This window comes from Oncorhynchus gorbuscha, linkage group LG19, assembly GCF_021184085.1.
Source record: "Oncorhynchus gorbuscha isolate QuinsamMale2020 ecotype Even-year linkage group LG19, OgorEven_v1.0, whole genome shotgun sequence".
Lineage (NCBI taxonomy): Eukaryota > Metazoa > Chordata > Actinopteri > Salmoniformes > Salmonidae > Oncorhynchus > Oncorhynchus gorbuscha.
The window spans coordinates 45,675,689-45,695,924 of NC_060191.1; the positions used below are offsets into that span (position 1 = coordinate 45,675,689).

The window sequence follows — 20,236 nt, forward strand, 5'->3', positions numbered from 1 at the left end:
CCTTGATCCCTTTTATTTTACAGGAAATCATTTGAAACAGAACTTATTGTATCCTTATATCCTTTTACTCTGTCCCCAATCCCCCTGAAACACACATACATGTCCACTGACATGCTAACAGAACATTATAGGGTCAGTGACACAACAGTATCCCTGATTTGACTTTACTACAGTAAAATACATTTAAAGGAAATTCAGAAGAATTCACAGAAATAGTATGCAATACAAAGGAGAAACAAGAGATTAGGTTGATGATCAAAACAAATGTATAAGCATTCAGTTCTGGCAGATGTTCCTGTCAATCCTGGGATTCAAACCGGCAACCCTGTCCTGCTGCTGTACTTTCTAAAGTTATAATTGGTCCAAGTTTAGGTTCAGATTTTCGATGAGGAAAATCTTTCCAAACTTTCTTGATTTTTCTTCTTATAATTTTTGTAACACATGTCCTGATCTTCTTGGTCCTAATACCATATATGATAGGGTGTACCAGTGGTGGGAAAATAATGAACTGTACTGATATTAATACATTAACCTCTGTGCCTGTTGTAAACAACAGAAAAAAGGATGGCTTGCAGAGAAGTTGATGAATATGTTCTAGTGGGGAGAACACACATTAAAAGCCTTCGTTCGTGACTCCTTTGAGGCTTTCAAGCAAACAATATCTTTCCATATGAGAGCACAACTAACACCAAAGGTAAAACCACTAGACTTGATATGATACATATATCATACAGGTTGATCAGCGCACTTTCAACACGAGAGAGTTTAACAACTGCTTAGTCATCACAAAAAGCTGTTGTACCTGCACAAAGGGAGCCTTGAAGTGATACACATTTGAAAAGAGTTATGGAATAAAGTATACCAAGGCTAACTACATATTCACTTTTTAAGGAGTCATAATGCTATGATATTGAAATGGCTTGAAAATGGAGACATACCTGTCATAAGCCATTACTGCTAGAATAACGTACGCAAATGTTACATATATATTGTAGAAATATTTTGTATGGTGGGCCAAGAGACCAGGGCCAAGAGAACAGAAGAGGCATAACGGGTTGGGGTGTAGGGTCGTCCCAAGGATCCCACTTAGCATCTATTTGAGCACAGCTTGAAGGTAGGGAGGGCCACTCCCCTTGATGCTCTATAGTTATGCAGTTAACTAGCTAATATGACACAAAACATTCTGTTACAATACATGATAAACTTTACAATAATATTTGGGCTACAGAGAAATTATTCCAAAATGACACATATCTATACAGTCAATTATAGCAACTATAAGTAACAAAACACATAATTAAATGTTACAGAAAATTACCACCAGGTTATGTTTTAGTGTGACGGCCTAATACCTTTTTACAAGCCTGCCTGATATTAACCATCCTAATGCCATACATAATAGGATTAAAAAGTGGTGGACATATTGGAAAATAAACTAATAAAATAGTGCGAAGTATAGGTGGAAAATGTGCAGTTTCATATCATCCTTGTATAATCACAAATATACAGCCAAAGGAGAAGTTCAGCAAAGAGGCTAAATGTGGCATACAGGTGTTAAATGCTTTCTGTTTCGTCTCTTTAGAAGACTTTAAACATATTCGTAGAATTCTTACATATGAGTATATGATAGGAAATAAAGTACAAGAAAAAGAGAGCGCAGGGACAACAAGACCCCATATGTTATTCAGCATAGTATTTGAACAGCCAAGCTTGACTACTGAGTAGTTGTCACAATACACTCTGTCTAGAATGTTACCACAAAATTGCAGTCGCAAACTCAGGGAGATAATGATGGCGTTGATGAAAAAATAATACACTTGGGGTAGTAGAATTAAGCCAGAAATTATTTTAGGTGTCATAATATTGTTATACTGTAGAGGATAACAAATAGAGATGTACCTGTCATAGGACATAACTGCTAAATTACTATATTCTGTTAGAGCACATGTGTACAACACATAAACCTGGAGATAACAATAAAGAAGGGAAATATCATGTGTGTCAGACAGCAAGTAAAAAGTTTTGAGATTGACACAAATATTAATTTTCACAAAGTCTGCTGCCTCAGTGTCTTTAGATATTTTTGGCAGATGTTACTATGGAATACTGAGGTATAATTCTAAGCAATTCATAAGTGTCAAAGGCCTTTATTGACAATTACATGAAGTTGATGCAAAGAGTTAATATTTGCAGTGTTGACCCTTTTTCAAGACTTCCTCAACCCGCCCTGGCATGCTGTCAACTAACTTCTGGGCCACATCCTGACGGATGACAGCCCATTCTTGCATAATCAATGCTTGGAGTGTGTCAGAATTTGTGGGTTTTTGTTTGTCCAGCCGCCTCTTGAGGATTGACCACAATCTGGGGTCTGGGGAGTTTCCTGGCCATGGACCCAAAATATCAATGTTTTGTTCCCCAGGCCACTTAGTTATCACTTTTGCCTTATGGCAAGGTGCTCCATCATGCTGGAAAATGCATTGTTCATCACCAAACTGTCCCCGGATGGTTGGGAGAAGTTGCTCTAGGAGGATGTGTTGGTACCATTCTTTATTCATGGCTGTGTTCTTAGGCAAAATTGTGAGTGAGCCCACTCCCTTGGCTGAGAAGCAACCCCACACATGGTCTCAGGATGCTTTACTGTTGGCATGACACAGGACTGATGGTAGCACTCACCTCGTCTTCTCCTGGCAAGCTTTTTTCCGGATGCCCCAAACAATTGGAAGGGGGATTCATCAGAGAAAATGACTTTACCCCAGTCCTCAGCAGTCCAATCCCTCTACCTTTTGCAGAATATCAGTCTGTCCCTGATGTTTTTCCTGGAGAGAAGTGGTTTCTTTGCTGCCCTTCTTGACACAAGGCCATCCTCCAAAATTCTTTGCCTCACTGTGCGTGCAGATGCACTCACACCTGCCTGCTGCCATTCCTGAACAATCTCTGTACTGGTGGTGCCTTGATCCCGCAGCTGAATCAACTTTAGGAGACGATGCTGGCGCTTGCAGGACTTTCAAGGGCGCCTTGAAGCCTTCTTCACAACAATTGAACTGCTCTCCTTGAAGTTCTTGATGATCCGATAAATGGTTGATTTAGGTGCAATCTTCCTGGCAGCAATATCCTTGTCCTTTTTGTACAAAGCAATGATGACGGCACGTGTTGACTGAGGAAGAACAATGATTCCAAGCACCACCCTCCTTTTGAAGCTTCCAGTCTGTTATTCAAACTCAATCAGCATAACAGAGTGATCTCCAGCCTTGTCCTCATCAACACTCCCACCTGTGTTAACGAGAGAATCACTGACATGATGTCCGCAGGGCTGAAATGTATTGGAAATGTTTTTGGGGATTCAGTTCATATGCATGGCAAAGAGGGACTTTGCAATGAATCTGATCCCTCTTCATAACATTCTGGAGTATATGCAAATTGCCATCATACAAACTGAGGCAGCAGACTTCGAGAATTTTTTTATTTGTGTCATTCTCAAAACTTTTGGCCACGACTGTATATACAGTGGTTCCTCCTTTAAAAGTTGTGAGCTTACACCACAGGGACCAAGCATCATGGCTTCATTGCTCAAGACCACCACAAGGCAGAGCACTCATTGTGCATTTGGGTCCCAAGGTTTTTATATGACCAATCATATCGAGTGGTTCCACTGACAAATTTGACGCAAGCCACCCGTCCTTGGTGGCTTTCTTCAATGAAGATGGCTGACAGAACATTACAGAGGAAGCAGATTTAAGTAGTTATGTCATAACGAGTCAAGCTAAACATTTACAATTGAGAGGAATATGTTAGTTAATGTAGAGACAAATGATTGTGCATATAATTTGTCATAAAGTTTATTTACAAAAATAGCAATTTAGGAAGTTAACTGACTAGCTAACATTAGCCAGCTAGCTAGCTAGTGTTATGACATGAGTACAGTATGACATTGTAATTTGTGTTGTTTAATGTTTTAGGGACTCCTGAGAAAACTAGCAAACCAGGCTGTTGTCTTGGAAAACAGTGGATGTAAAGAATCTAGCTAGCTAAAGCATTTACTGCAAATTGAATGTACAATTGTGTAGGTTAGCCTTGCCGCGCAATGCATCTGATGTAACATAGCTAACTATTTACTTGCTTATTATGTAGTGGAGGATACACATAACTGCATGCCTATGGATGTGTAGCTAGCTACAGTAAGTAGCCGATCTGTGTATGCACCCCAAAACGTTAGGTACCGAACTAATATTCATACCAATCTATGAACCTTAGCTATCATAGTTGTTGTGTCAACGTCAGGTCTGAAAGGCATTAATGAAGCCAATGGATTGAATATAATATAATAACTTTGTGCCAAGTATGCAAGTCCTATATGCATGTACTGTAGTTATAACCACGCGAGAGACCCACATTGTAGCCTGTACAGTGAATATATTCACTGATCATGTACTCTTCCTTGGCAAATAAAGGTGTGGTTCAGGTATGATTCTCTGAGACATTCTTTTTCCGTCATATCCAATACCAGGTGTATCAAACTCCATTCTTTGAATGATGCTGTGTCTGCATGTATGTATTACAAGTATACACTTCAACAGTGTTTACCACTCCTGCTCCTGGGACAACAATGATTACACATTGTACCTATGCAATAGACTAGAAACATGATTTAACTCTAATGACTCCCCATCTCGGATGCGGGAGCGTAATCATCGCCTGACAATAATTAGCATAAAGCAACGGATATAAATATCCCTAGAAAATATTCCTAGTCATGAAAATCACAAATGAAAAATATTGAGACACAGCTTAGCCTTTTGTTAATCACCCTGTCATCTCAGATTTTCAAAATATGCTTTACAGCCAAAGCTAGACAAGCATTTGTGTAAGTTTATCGATAGCCTAGCATAGCATTATGCCTTGCTAGCAGCAGCCAACCTTGTCACAAATCAGAAAAGCAATCAAATTAAATCGTTTACCTTTGATGAACTTCGGATGTTTTCACTCACAAGACTCCCAGGTAGATAGCCAAAGTTCATTTTTTCCCAAAATATAATTTTTGTATGCGAAATAGCTCCGTTTGTTCTTCACGTTTGGCTGAGAAATCGCCCGGAAATTTCAGTCACAAAAACTGTGAAAAATATTCCAAATTAGCTCCATAATATCGACAGAAACATGGCAAACGTTGTTTATAATCAATCCTCGAGGTGTTTTTCTAATATCTATTCGATAATATATCTGTCGGGACAATTCGTTTTTCAGTAGGACCGATTGGAGTAATGGCTACCTCTGTACTTTACCCAAGAGTCACCCTGGGAGACATCAGGTGACCACTTACGCAATGTAGCCGTCTACGGCTATTCTTCAACATAAATGCGTAAAACTACGTCACAATGCTGTAGACACCTTGGGGAATACGTAGAAAGCATAAACTCGTTGATAGGACATTCACAGCTCAATAGGGACTCATTGGAACGCAGCGCTTTCAAAATAATAATAATATTTATTTTTTTAAATTGGAAACGTTAGAGTGTTTTCTATCCAAAGCTGTCAATTATATGCATATTCTAGCATCGTCCTTCCCAAAAATGAAAATACTGCCCCTAGAGTCGCAACAGGTTTTAAGTAAAGGGTGATTTGTAATTCATATATACAGAAAGATAAAAATCGATGCATATCTAACTCCCTTCATCTGCATTAATCTGAGGACAGAGGATAGCATTTCAATGAGACACTTAATTTCAACCAATGGAGAATGTGAAACACTATTTAAAGAATTTAATTTCCTGGTGCTATAAATACATTATACATGCATTATAATTATCATGAATGTAATATTATATTATAAATACAAGTTCAATCTGTACTTCAATGCATATATGGTGTGCATTATAAAACGAGGAAGAAAGACGAGGTGGGGAGAGAGGTGTAGAAGACAAAGGGAAGAGGTAAGAACAGAGGCAGACAGCATATGATTAATAAATTACAGTGCTACCCTAATATTATCTCAGTTCACCACAATTACAGTGTCTCTAGCGGTGTCTCTTAACCAGCCTTGGGCCCACAGTTAGCCCGAAGGTTATCTTAAGAACGGGTGAGGTGGCGATGACGGGACTGGCTTCCTCTATCACATCAAAACCTACCTGCAGACAAGAGAGATGGATAGAGAGAGAGCATGATTAAGCCTTGTTTAATCATCAGGAGGTGAAATGCAAAACTGACATTGGATCATTGACTCTGGGACTACTACATCTCTACCTGTATTTCAATGTAAAGCATCTCTTTAATAATACTTCCTGTTGACCTGGCCTCTCGCCTATGATCATGTTGTGCCCTCTGTGTCAGCCAGTTCAGATGCGGGAGGGATTCACCGACACAGCTGATATAATCTAGAGGATTTAGGGAGAAGGGGGAGAGGGATGAAGTGAAGGAGAGAGACTGTTATTGTGTGTGTGTTGTCTCATCTGGTATCCAAGTGGCCCAAGAGAACTTTATGCAGAAAAACAGACACATGAGGACAAACAATAGAAGATAATGTCATTATTAGACATAAATACCACTTGAAGTTTGATGATGACTTGATCATTTGAATCAGCTGTGTAGTGCTAAGGCAAAAACAAAAATGTGCATAGGTGTTTGGAGAATTCTGATATGCCACAGCTGGTGAGGTGTCAGGTTTGCCTGTGTACTTAAAGGGTGATTATTCCAACTCTCTGTGAAATGTTGCAGATCTTCCCACAGACAAGGTAGGGACAAATATCCCACACAGAAGAGATGGATCAAATTCGACAGGTCTTCCTCCAAACTGTGCATGTGAGACAGGTTCCATGTACATCAAGACAGGCAGAGAGGAAGAGAGAAAAATAACTCAGAACAGTTTAATTACCTCTGGTTATGGACACTTTTGCCAGCAATAAAGCTTCCACGGCCTGTTCCTCGGACAGTGAACATCTGGCAATGTCTACATTTTCGACCCCTTGATCAGCTCGCACTCAAAATTAAGAAAATAGCTTCTTATTTGTAGATATGAAAGCAATAACTGATATATGACCCTTCAGTCTAAAGCAGCAGATGTCATTTTCAGGATACGTCAACACAGCACAGAAAGCTTAAAACTTCTTAAGGATGTAGCAGAATACAGTTCCCTGGCAGGAACATCACTCAGCGGAGTTTCAGAGCGCCACCTATAGTTTTTGATAAAACTCAAACTGTCATTAAACTTTCATTAAAATACATTCAAGGTAGTGAATTAAAGCTACACTCGTTGGGAATCTATCCACCAAGTCAGATTTGTAAAATGCTTTTCGGCGAAAGCATGAGAAGCTATTATCTGATAGCATGTAACACCCTAAAAGACCCGCAGGGGACGTAAACAAAATAATTAGCATAGTCGGCGCTACACAAACCGCACAAATAAAATATAAAACATTCATTACCTTTGACCATCTTCTTTGTTGGCACTCCTAGATGTCCCATAATCACTATTGGGTCTTTTTTTCCGATTAAATCGGTCCATATATAGCCTAGATATCGATCTATGAAGAGTGTGTGATCAACGAAAAAAATAGCATTTTTTAACGTAACGTCATTTTTTTAAATTAAAAAAGTCGACGATAAACTTTCACAAAACACTTCGAAATACTTTTGTAATGCAACTTTAGGTATTAGTAAACGTTAATAAGCGATCAAATTGATCACCAGGCGAATTCTATTCTATAGCTGTGCGTCTGGAAATAATGTCCGGGTAAATCTCAACCAAAATATCTGGTCGGAGACCGGAAGAACTGCTCTGCCTTGTGTCTGTTTGACCAAGAAAAAAATAGTAGGCAAATGACAAGACTGTTGACATCGTGTGGAAGCTGTAGGTATTGCAACCTCGGCTCCATTTAATGGGGATCACTTCTAACAATGGTTGAAGTTGCGCATGGATATATTTTTCCATTTTCAGTGATCAGATTTTCCTGCACTTTTCGATGAAACGCACGTTCTGTTATAGTCACAGCCGCGATTTAACCAGTTTTAGAAACGTCTGAGTGTTTTCTATCCACACATACTAATCATATGCATATACTATAGACCTGGCATGAGAAGCAGGGCGCTGAAATGTTGCGCGACTTTTAACAAAAAGCTGCGAAAATTTGCAGCTTCCTTAAGAGGTTTTAACTTCTTATGGCTGGGGGCAGTATTGAGTAGCTTGGATGAATAAGGTGCCCAGAGTAAACTGCCTGCTACTCAGTCTCAGAAGCTAAGATATGCATATTATTAGTAGTTTTGGATAGAAAACACTCTGAAGTTTCTAAAACTTTTGGAACGATGTCTGTGAGTATAACAACTCATATGGAAGGCAAAGACCTGAGAAGAAATCCAACCAGGAAGTGGGAAATCTGAGGTTTGTAGGTTTGTGCTGCTGCCATGTTGTGTTGCTACCATGCTGTGTTGTCAGGTGTTGCTGCCATGCTATTGTCTTGGGGCTCTCTTTATGTAGTGTTGTGTTGTCTCTCTTGTTGTGATGTGTGTTTTGTCCTATATTTTAATTTAATTAATTTGTATTTTTCATCCTAGCCCCGTCCCTGCAGGAGGCCTTTTGGTAGGCCGTCATTGGAAGAAAAAGTTGTTCTTAACTGACTTGCCAATGTTTTTTAAAGTTCAAATTAAATAAATATTCAACTGTATTTGGGGAGTTTCCATTCTTCTCTGCAGATCCTTTCAAGCTCTGTCAGGTTGGATGGGGAGCATTCCAGCAAAGCAATTCAGGTCTCTCCAAAGATGTTCGATCGGGTTCGGGCTCTGGCTAGGCCACTCAAGGAATTTCAGAGACTTGTGTCGAAGCCACTCCTGCATGTCTTAGGGTCGTTCTCCTGTTGGAAGGTGAACCTTTGCCCAAGTCTGAGATCCTGAGAGCTCTGGAGCAGGTTTTCATCAAGGATCTACTTTGATCCGTTTATCATTCCCTCTATCCTGACTAGTCTCCCAGTCTCTGCCACTGAAAAACATCCCCACAGCATGAGGCTGCCACCACCTTGCTTCACGGTAGGAATGGTGCCAGGTTTCCTCCAGATGTGACACTTGGCATTCAGGCCACATAGTTCAATCTTGGTTTTATCAGACCAGAGAATCTTGTTTCTCATGGTTTCAGAGTCTGTTAACTGGGGAGTGGCTTTCGTCTCGTCACTCTACCATAAAGGCGGTTCCAAACTTCTTCCATTTAAGAATGTTGGAGGCCACTCTGTTCTTGAGGACCTTCAACTCTGCAGAAATGTTTTGGTATCGTTCCCCAGATCTGTGCCTCGACACAGTGCTGTCTCAGAGCTCTACAGACAATTCCTTCGACATCATGGCTTGGTTTTTGCTCTGACATACACTGTCAAATGTGGGCTCCAATCTTATATAGACAGGTGTATGCCTTTCCAAATCATGCCCAATCAATTCAATTTACCACAGGTGGACTCCAATCAAGTTGTAGGACCATCTCAAGGATGATCAATGGAAACAGGATGCACCTCAGTTTTGAGTCGCATAGCAAAGTGTCTGAATAATTATGTGCACATGGAGCTGGCGGCTGAGCTGCGGGAAGAGCCAGAGACTATCAGGGAGGCGATGGCGAAGTTGGGAGAGAGATGAGAGAAATGCTATGTAGGTATGTTCTGCATGGCATCCGACCTGAAGAGCCTGTCAGCAGTCTGGTGAGTCCTGTGCCAGCTCTCCGTACCCTTCCTGAAGTGTGTCTCCCCAGCCCAGTACGTCCGGTGCCAGCTTCCCACACCAGCCACCTGTGCCGGCTCCACGCACCAGGCCTCCAGTGCGCCTCCCCAGTCCCGCTCCTAGGCCGGAGCCAGTCCAGGCATGGCGTCCAGTCCAGCTCCAAGGCCGGAGCCTTCCTCTGTGCCGATGCCCAGTCCAGGCACGGCGTCCAGTCCTGCTCCAGGGCAGGAGCCTTCCCTTATGCCGGTGCCCAGTCCAGGCACGGCATCCAGTCCAGCTCCCAGCTCCAAGGCCAGAGCCTTCCTCTGCACCGATGCCCAGTCTAGGCACGGAATCCAGTCCCGCTCCAGGGCAGGAGCCTTCCTCTGCGCCGGTGCCTAGTCTAGGCACGACGTCCAGTCCCGCTCCAAGGCCGGAGCCTTCCTCTGCACTGGTGCCCAGTCCAGTCACGGCGTCCAACCAAGCTCCAGGACGGGAGCCCTACTCTGTGCCCAGTCCAGGCACAGCGCCATGGCCGGAGCCCTCCTCTGCGCCGGTGCCCAATCTAGGCACCGGCGCATCCAACCCGGAAGCCAGCCGCACCAATGTGTCGGAGGGTACACTGTGCACCTGGCAACCTTGGTTAACACTCACTGCGCCCGGCCCGCCACGGGAGTCGCTGGTGCGCGATGAGACAAGGACATCCCTACCGACCAAGCCCTCCCTAACCCGGATGACGCTAGGCCAATTGTGCGTCGCCCCACGGATCACCCGCTTACGACAGAGCCTGGGCGCGAACCCAGGGACTCTGATGGCACAGCTGGCGCTGCAGTACAGCGCCCTTAACCACTGAGCCACCCGGGAGGCTGTGTCGGTAAAAGATTAAGTGAAAACCTATTGGAGGATTGCTCTCCACAAGGTGGGTTGGGCATGAAATTACAGCAGGCTGTTCAATACTGAGCCATGCTTACTGACAAGTATGGTGGATTGGTACAGGGCAATTCCACGATAACAGAGTGATAAAATATACAGAACAAAAATATAAATGCAACATGTAAAGTGTTTGTCCCATATTTCATGAGCTGAAATCGAATATCAAAGAAATGTTCGATATGCACAAAAAAGCGTATTTATCTCAAATGTTGTACACAAATTTGTTTACATCCCTGTTAGTGAGAATTTCTCCTTTGCCAATATAATCCATCCACCTGACGTGTGGCATTTCAAGAATCTGATTAAACAGCATGATCATTACACAGGTGTACCTTGTGCAGGGGACAATAAAAGACCACTTTAAAATGTGCAGTTTTGTCACACAACACAATGCCACAGATGTCTCAAGTTTTGAGTGAGCGTACAATTGGCATGCTGACTGCAGGAATGTCCACCAGAGCTTTTGCCAGAGAATTGAATGTTAATTTCTCTACCATAAGCAGCCTCCAATGTAATTTTTGAGAATTTGGCAGTACATCCAACCAACCTCACAACCACCACAGCCCAGGACCTCAACAACTGGTTTCTACACCTGCGGGATTGTCTGAGACCAGCTACTCGGACAGCTGATGAAACTGTGTATACATAACCAAATCATTTTGCCACTGTCATAATCAGTCTCAGGGAAGCTCACCAGGGTCTTGACCTGACTGCAGTTCGGCATCGTTAACTGACTTCCGTAGGCAAAGGCTCACCTTCCATGGCCGCTGGAGAAGTGTGCACCTCACCTATTAATATGTTTCAACTATACCAGGCAGTATGGCGTCGTGTGGGCAAGCGGTTTGTTGATGTCAATATTGTGAACAGAAACTTCACACAGCCTTTGAGGAGAAGTGGGACAACATTCCACAATCAACAGCCTGATCAACTCAACTCTATATGAAGTGTCACGCTGCATGAGGCAAATGGTGGTTACACCAGATACTGACTGGTTCTGATCCACGCCACTACCTTTTCTTTTAAAGGAATCTGTGACCAACAGATGCATATCTATGTTCCCAGTCATGTGAAATCCATAGATAAAGGGCCTAATGAATTTATTTCAATTGACAGTAAAATCTTCTAAACTGAGCAATTTATATATCTTTTCAGTGAATATGTCAAACAATTGTTAAAAATAGTCCTTGTGCATGTTGTATTGTTTAGTTGTATGTGTAAAGTAGACACAGGGAGTCTGGAAGCAAGTGCAGTGTGAGTTTAATGAAAACTAACAAGAGCAGCGTCTAAAAGGAAAACAAAACTACCTGATAACTGAAAGAACAGAGTGCTAGATAAATGGTAAGTAATCAGGGAAGGTAGCCTAGTGGTTAGAGCATTGGGCCAGTAACCGAAAGGTTACACGGGAGCCTCATTGTGGTGGCGATCCGCCTGCTGCTCCTGACGGCATTGTTCCATGCCTCTTCTGTGTGCCTGACCCACTTGTCTGGCTCAGAGTCCACAGAGCCAGGGCTGGCTGATAACCCAAAACACACTGGAAAGGAGTCAGCCCGGTGGAGAAGTGTTGCAATGAATTCTGGGCGTATTCTGCCCAAGGAAGGAAATCAGGCCCACTCCCCCTGCTGGTCCAGGCAGTGGCTCCTCAGGAACCTCCCCAGCTCCTGGTTCATCCTCTCCATCTGCCCGTTAGATTGAGTTCGGTATGCGGAAGTGAGGCTGACCGTGACCCCAGCTTCTCCATGAAGTCTTTCCAAACACATGATGTGGATTGGGGGCCAAGGTCAGAAACGATGTCCACCGGAAGGCCACAGTGCCTGAAGACCTGCTGGAACAGTGCTTCAGCAACCTGGAGAGCAGTAGGTAGACCAGAGAGAGGGATAAAAACAGCAGGAATAATCATTTAGAGAATCTGTCAACCACCAGAATATTGGTAAAACCATCAGAAAGGGTAAGATCCGTTACAAAGTTTATGGACAGACGTGACCAAGGCCGCTGAGGCACAGGAAGGGGAAGTAGTTTCCCTGGTGGAGTGTGCCGGGGGAGATTGAGTACATGAGTTGACATAGTGGGCAAAGTTCTGCACTAAAGTGGGCCACCAGTATTTATCAGAAAAGGATTGGATGGTGCGGGTCATACCTGGGTTTCCAGTGACAAGGGCTATGTGCGCCCAGGTCAACAGCCAATCGCTCACCTCCGTGGGGACGTAGTTGCGCTCTGGAGGGCAGGTGACAGGAACAGATTTGCTCTCCAAAGCCTGGCACATCTCCATCCCACAACACAGGGCCAATGATACGGGAGGACAGATTGATTGGCTGAAGGACACTCACAGGACCCTCCACCAACGTGGAACCACAGGGTGTGGGAAAGCAGGTCCTCCGACATCCTGGTCTCCAGGCGGTAATTCACATCTTAGACCAGGAGATGGTGGGGTTGTGAAGTTGAAGCCACGGGAGGCCGAGTGTGACTTTGTGCACAGGCGAGGAAGTGATGAGGATGGGAAGGCTTTCCTGGTGCTTGGGTTCCACAGTGAGGGTGAGTGGTGATGTGACGTACGTAATAGTGCCGGATCCCAATGGTCATTTATCCAGGGCTTGGACCAGACAAGGAGAGAAGAGCGGGTACGCGGTGATGTTGAGGGAGGAGACGAGGGCCTGGTCGATGAAATTCGCTGTGGCACCAGAGTCCACTAGAGCCGTAGAGACAACACCTGAGGTACAGCCAGGCAGTGAAATAGTAATCGGGAAGGGTTTGGCGGAAAACCTGAAGTCCAGGTGTGACTGGTGATGGGGCGCAGGTGTGCGTGATAACATTTGCCAGGTGTGGGCAATGAAGGGTTGCCAGGACCGGTGGTTAGTAGACCGTTGACGTCGAGCGTCGGAGGGGACGAGATGGAGTAGACGAGCTGGAATAGACGTGATAGTAGACGTGGTTTGTTTCACTTTGAAGTGATTGTTTTTTGTTGGACATAGATTTTAAAGTGAAAAATCTGAGTGTTATTTTCACAGTGTGCCGTGGAATTGTTCTACAGCTCGGCTCAGTCCCAAATCGTGTGTTATCACTTATTTGGCTAAATGATTATCCATAGTTGCCTCTTTTGTTAGAGAATGCCAAGAGTTTGCAAAGCTGTCACCAAGGCAAAGGGTAGCTACTTTGAAGAATATAAAATACATTTTGATTTGTTTGACACTTTTTTTTTTTACTACATGATTCCTTATGTGTTATTTCATAGTTTTGATGTCTTCACTATTATTCTACAATGTATAAAATAGTCCAAATAAAGAATAGCCCTGGAATGAGTAGGTGTGTCCAAGCTTTGACTGATACTGTATGTATTGCTCCATCGTCCTAAAACTGCAGTGCCCTACTTTTGTTAACCTTCTTACCAATGTCTATTTATTGTAGAGGATTTGGGACTTCGACTCCATACTAAATCTAATTCCATATCCTGTATTGTTCTTCCCTCTCTATACTGTAGATTATGCTAATGCCCCAATATAAGAACCTGGAGATCTTCACTGGCTCTGAGAGCAGGTGACGTGGCCACAAACAGTGCCTGGAACAGCCAGAGGGTGGTTAAGACATCTGCTGAAACTTCCTCTTTAGTGTGTTAGCTCTGCTTCACCTGGGAGCTAAAGGTATGGCACCCCACTCTCAACGGTCATGTAAACATACATTTTCGGTAGCAAGCATACTCTCCGCCTCTGCTTCGTTAAAAAGCTGAGGGATGGTGCTGGAGAAATGTAAGCACTCTCAAATTCATAGACAGAGCTATGGATGCAAGGACTGACAGTCGTGTAGACGTGGTTTGTGTGGTCTTTTATATCCCCATTGGAAGAGACGACCCAAGGTTCCTCACCTCAGACCTCCTCCAATGGGTTTTGAGAATGATGCAAGTAGAGGAAGTGGGGAGCTGAACAGAGCTTAGACAGAGCTCATGTCATTGTTTTAGTTGGAAACTTATATTGAATGATACATTCTGTTTGCACTTACATCTTTGTTCTACTTGTGTTCTTTCCACAGATGGTTTTGGCTTGCTGATAACATCTGATCTGATGAGACTCCATTTTATAATAAGGCTGTAACGTTAAAAAAATTGGAAAATTCAAGGGTTTCTGAATACTTTCCGAGTGCAATGTAGATGACTACTCTTCATATGTTCAAGCATGGTGGTGGCTGAATTATGTTATGGGTATGCTTGTCATCGGCAAGGACTAGGGAGTTTTTAGGATAAAAATAAATGGAATTTTGTCAAGCAGAGGCAAAATTCTGAACCTGGTTCAGTCTGGTGTCTAACAGAAACTGGGAAGCATATTCACCTTTCAGCAGGACAATAATCTAAAACACAAGGCCAAATATACACTGGAGTTGCTTACCAAGATAATATTAAATGTTTATGAGTATCCTAGTTACAGTTTTTACTTAAATTGTCTTGAAAATCTATGGCTAGACTTAAAAATGGCTGTCTAGCAATGATCAACAACGAACTTGACAGAATTTCTAAAATATTATCCAATCCAGGTGTGCAAAGCTCTTAGAGGCTCATCCAGAAAGACTCACGGCTGTCATGGCTGGCAAAGGTGATTCTATAAAATGAGGATTTATAAGCCTTGAGACAATTGAGAAATAAATTGTGTATGTGTACCATTCAGGGTGAATGGTCAAGACACAAAATGTTAGTGCAATTGAACTGGGTGCAACTCAATATTAGGAAAGTGGTCCTAAGGTTTTGTACATGGGACACTGTTGTGTGAAAAAAAAACACAGCTTTGCAGTTCATGACACACACCCGTGCGCCTGGCACCTACTACCACACCCAGTTCAAAAGCATTTAAATGTTGTGCATTGCCCATTTACCCTCTGAAGTGTGCTACAATCACTCTATCCTTGGAATATTTGTAAATCCCTTTCCCGGAATAGTGCGATTGATACCAAGAAATTAGGGGCCATTTAACCTTGCAACTGTTTTGCCAGATTATACCTTCAATTTAGTTGACTTCTGATATCAGGAAGTCACCCTGTTGTGTAACATGTAACGAACCTCTCATATCAATGATTTTATGTGGATTACACTTTCTAAAAACTGCCCTTCGAATTATCTGTAGGTTAAGTCCATATATGACAGGGTTTAAGACAGGTGGTATAACAAGGAATTGTACATCCATTGCATTATGCATATTTAGTGTAATATTAAACATCACTATTCCACCCTTGCAAAATGTCAAACAGGGTCACTGTGATGAAAATAACCATTGTCAATAAATGTGGCACACATGTCTGTGTGAACTGAATCCTTCCCTCAGCTGACTTTACACAAGTATAAGGGCACAGACCCAGATGCAGACAAGGGAGACAGGTTTGAGTCTGATATTTCTTCAAATCCAAGGTGCAGGCAAGAGAACGGTCATGGACAGGCAAAGAATCATAACAAGGTCAGAGTCCAGGAGGTACAGGGTGGCAGGCAGGCTCGAGGTCAGGGCTAGCAGTATGGTCAGGCAGGCAGGTTCAGATTCTAAAACATTTCTGAAGCATTGAAGGTCCCCAACATCACAGTGGCCTCCATTATTCCGAAATGGAAGAAGTTTGTAACCACCAGGACTCTTCCTAGAGCTGGCCACCCGGCCAAACTGAGCAATCGGGGGAGAAGGGCTTTGGTCATGGAGGTGACCAAGAACCCGATGGTCACTCCGCAGAGCTCCAGAGTTCCTCTGTGGAGATGGGAGAACCTTCCAGAAGTACAACCATCTCTGCAGCACTCCACCAATCAGGCCTTTATTGTAGACCGGCCAGACGATAGCTACTCAGTAAAAGGCACATGATAGCCCGCTTGGAGGTTGCCAAAGGGCACCTAAAGGACTCTCAACAGATATGAAAATGCCTGTTTATCAGTGAGAGGATGAGACACAAGATCAATGTTAAAGTCTGTGCTTCAACAATGGGGTGAAATTAAGGCCTAGATTCAATCCGATCAAGCGTTAACCGGCGATAGCTGACACCCACAAACAGAAGTCGGAAGTTTACATACACTTAGGTTGGAGTCATTAAGAAGTATTTTTACTTAAGTCGTTTTTTGGGTATCTATGCCTTACTTTTTATATTTTTGACAACTTCTACATTTACTCCACTACATTCCTAAAGTAAATAATGTACTATTTACTACATTTTGAATGCTTAACAGGACAGGAAAATGGTCCCTGTTCAAAATGAACATCCCTGTTCATCCCAATTGCCTCTGATTTGGCAGACTCACTAAACACAAATGCTTCATGTGTAAATTATGTCTTCGTGTTGTAGTGTGCCATTGACTATCCGTAAATCTAAAAAACAAAAATGGTTTGCCTAATCTAAAGAATTTTAAATGATTTATACTTTTACTTTTGATACTTAAGTATATTTAAAATCAAATACGTTTAGTATTTTACTCAAGTAATATTTTACTGGGTGACTTTCACTTTAACTTGAGTCGTTCTCTGTTAAGGTATCTTTACCTTTACTCAAGTATGACAATTGGGTACTTTTTCCACCAATGGACAGGTGTGTGACTTTCCAAATTATTTCCAAGTCATGTCCAATCAATAGACTCCAATCAAGTTGTAGAAACATCTCAATGATGATCAATGGAAACAGGATGCACCTGTGCTCAATTTCGAGTCTCATAGCAAAGGGATTGAATACTTGTTTTTTTAATACATTTGCAAAAATTTCTAAAAAAACATTGTTTTTTTTCCATTTTGGGGTTATTGTGTGTCGATTGATGAGGGGGAAAACATTTTATCAATTTTAGAATAAGGTTGTAACCTAACAAAATGTGGAAAAAGTCAAGGGGTCTGAATACTCTCCAAGTGCACTGTATATAAAGTTGGCTATATACAGCTATTTTGATTTTTTTGGTCAAAGTAACAAGTTGGCTCCATGAAGCCAAACACCTGAATCTCAGTCATTGACAACAAATAAGAGGGGCAAAGTTATTCCATAAGACATCCATGAAAAATAATTCTGACGAAGGCCATTGACTGCTAGAACATCATTATTTTAATATTTAGATAAAATAAAGCACCAAGAATTTAATTGTGAGAGAGATTTGCACCTTTTCCTTCTTTATGTCCATTAAAAATTACAAATGAAAATTGTCAATATAGCTTTATAGATCAACAAGAAAGATATGTTGATACACACAAGCGCATCACCACAATACATTTAGATTAGGGCAGCAACTCTCCGGTTGAACATCTGTGCAACTCTATTCCGAATCTGAGTGAGTTTCATCCCGTATATGATAGGGTTCACCAGAGGAGGCACAACAAGGAACTCCACCGCCATGATATTCCTCAGGGCCAGCAGGCTGGTGTTGCTGCCGTAGCGAGCAAACATCACATCGAAGGTGAGGGATATGGTGAAGTTAGTGAGGGTGATCAGATGAGGCAGACAGGTCTGCATGAACTTCTTCCTCTGCACACGGGAACGCAAGGACGCTTTGATGATGTTCATGTAGGATATCAGGATGAGTATTGTTTGAGAAACATGAGAAAACGTGAGAATGAAGCCGTAGAGGTTGTTCAGAGTGGTGTCAACGCATGAGAGCTTCACGACCGCCCAGTTTGAGCAGTAGAGTTTATCGATGTCGACGCCACAGAGGGGTAACCTAGCAGTTAGTCCCATCCCAATGCTACTTTCTAGCCATGAGAAAAGCCACGTAAGAAGAAGCAGTGTCCACACTTTTCGAGTAGTCATGATAGAGTGGTATTGTAACGGTTTACAGATGGCAACATACCTGTCATATGCCATCACTGTCAAGCTGGTGAATTCACAGAAAGCAAAGGAGTAGATTACCAATATCTGGGTCATGCACCCAATGTATGTTATCACATGAGAGTCAAATAAAAGGTCATAAAGTATCTTTGGGTAGAAGGCTGAAGCGCCATAGATACCATTAATACACAGATTACAGAGAAATAAATACATAGGTTCATGCAACATTTTCTCCAGACAAATGGTAACGATCAGTATCAGATTCACAAAAATGGTGAGGATGTATAGGATGAGAGTTAATGAGAAGTAGATGTGTTTGTTTATCTGTGTCACGTTCAGTCCGTGCAGCACAAACACTATCTGCTGGGAGGAGTTGAACTCCATTGTCATTGACAGCAGGCACACATGGCTAGTGTACACAGGACCTGAGAATGTTCCGTTTATCCAAGTTTTGTTGGTTGGTCTATTTAAAAAACAATTTGATTACATTTTAACAGTAACTGCCACCCATACAGCAGTCTGTCAGCCTCTCAACGATGATAGCTCTCCTTCAAACAATGTTGTTGGTATTCAGATGTCAAACAAGTCAACCCAAAACCACCCAGCTTCAGCAGCCACCTACATTACAATGCAGTGAGCACACAGACCAGTATTCAACCTGTATCACATTCTGGTGAGCATGAAGCATTATATATACATTTTTCAATGATCTTCACAGATCTTCAATTAATTTAACTCAAAGTTAGAGAGTAATCCTAAACAATATTTAACTGAATTAGTTAGATGATTAATCGAAACAAAGTAAGTATTTTCAAAGTCTTCAAAGTAGGTTCTCCTTGAAGATGATCATTGGTATGGTCTGTGTATTTGTATGGTCTCTGTATCTCTCTTCTGAGGGCCAGAGCAGATCACCTCCACCTGAGCAGACCAGATCATACCTACAGTAGGTATGACACTTCTCCACTCTCCGCACCACTCCTTTATGGGGCAGTATCTGAGTATCTCAACTGCCATAGCAACATGTGAGATGTATGGAGTGACAGACAGGTGAACCCCTCAGACACACACTGCTCACTCTGGAGGTTACCTTCCTAATGAGACCATGTCTATAGGACTGACTATGAGATGAGGTATGAGATAGAATAGGATTTTGTTTATGTAGCAAGGTAATATTTTATAAATAAAATATTTTATATTTTCAAGTTAATGTTGTTCAAGTTCAAGTTTTTTTGGGCTACATTTTGAACAGACCTTGTTTGGAGCATGGCCATATTCCTATTTAGTAATTGGACCACAAGGGTACATTTTTCTTTGTCTCTAAAGGCTTTCCACAAAATGCGAAGATTTCAGCAAAGTTTAGCTCACATCTGTGCAATTTATTTTACCACTGCTCAGCTCCAGGAAGTGAATCAGAGAAGGGCTAGACTAGTAGTAGCCAGTTTTTGCATGAATTAATGATAAAAATGTATGTAATGAAAACATTTCAATTGCAAAATTCACTGTAAAATATTGTCGGAGCGTATAAAAATGGGTCTTTGTACAAAGTACTATAACCTTCATAAAGTTCATATTGAAGTGGTCCGTATCATCTATCAGCAGACTGTTTACAGGCCTCATGTCAGCTTACGTCTTGATTGACACAACCGATCCAGCCAGGGGCATCATGCTCGCCAAAAATGTTGAGGTGGTACCGATTAGTAAAATGTCTATCTATGAATGTCCCCACAAGTGTCATTCAACCTGCCCGCTTGACCCTATCCCCTCCTCTCTTCTCCAGACCATTTCCGGAGACCTTCTCCCTTACCTCACCTCGCTCATCAACTCATCCCTGACCGTTGGCTACGTCCCTTCCGTCTTCAAGAGAGCGAGAGTTGCACCCCTTCTGAAAAAACCTACACTCGAT

General features: G+C 42.3%; 1 protein-coding gene and 1 pseudogene across 1 annotated transcript; both read right to left on the reverse strand.

The window, feature by feature from the left end:
- Window positions 1–1,325: 1,325 nt before the first annotated feature.
- LOC124004911 lies at window positions 1,326–2,006 on the reverse strand (annotated as a pseudogene).
- A 15,684-nt stretch (window positions 2,007–17,690) lies between these two features.
- LOC124006254 (olfactory receptor 4S1-like) lies at window positions 17,691–18,977 on the reverse strand. The gene has a single exon (XM_046316143.1). It carries the CDS (start codon window positions 18,721–18,723, stop codon window positions 17,782–17,784), a length of 942 nt encoding a protein of 313 aa, XP_046172099.1. The 5' UTR covers window positions 18,724–18,977; the 3' UTR covers window positions 17,691–17,781.
- Window positions 18,978–20,236: the final 1,259 nt, after the last annotated feature.

Coding starts and splice junctions, on each gene's coding strand:
- LOC124006254 (XM_046316143.1), bottom strand. CDS start 18,723: ATGACAATGGAGTTCAACTCCTCCCAGCAGATAGTGTTTGTGCTGCAC.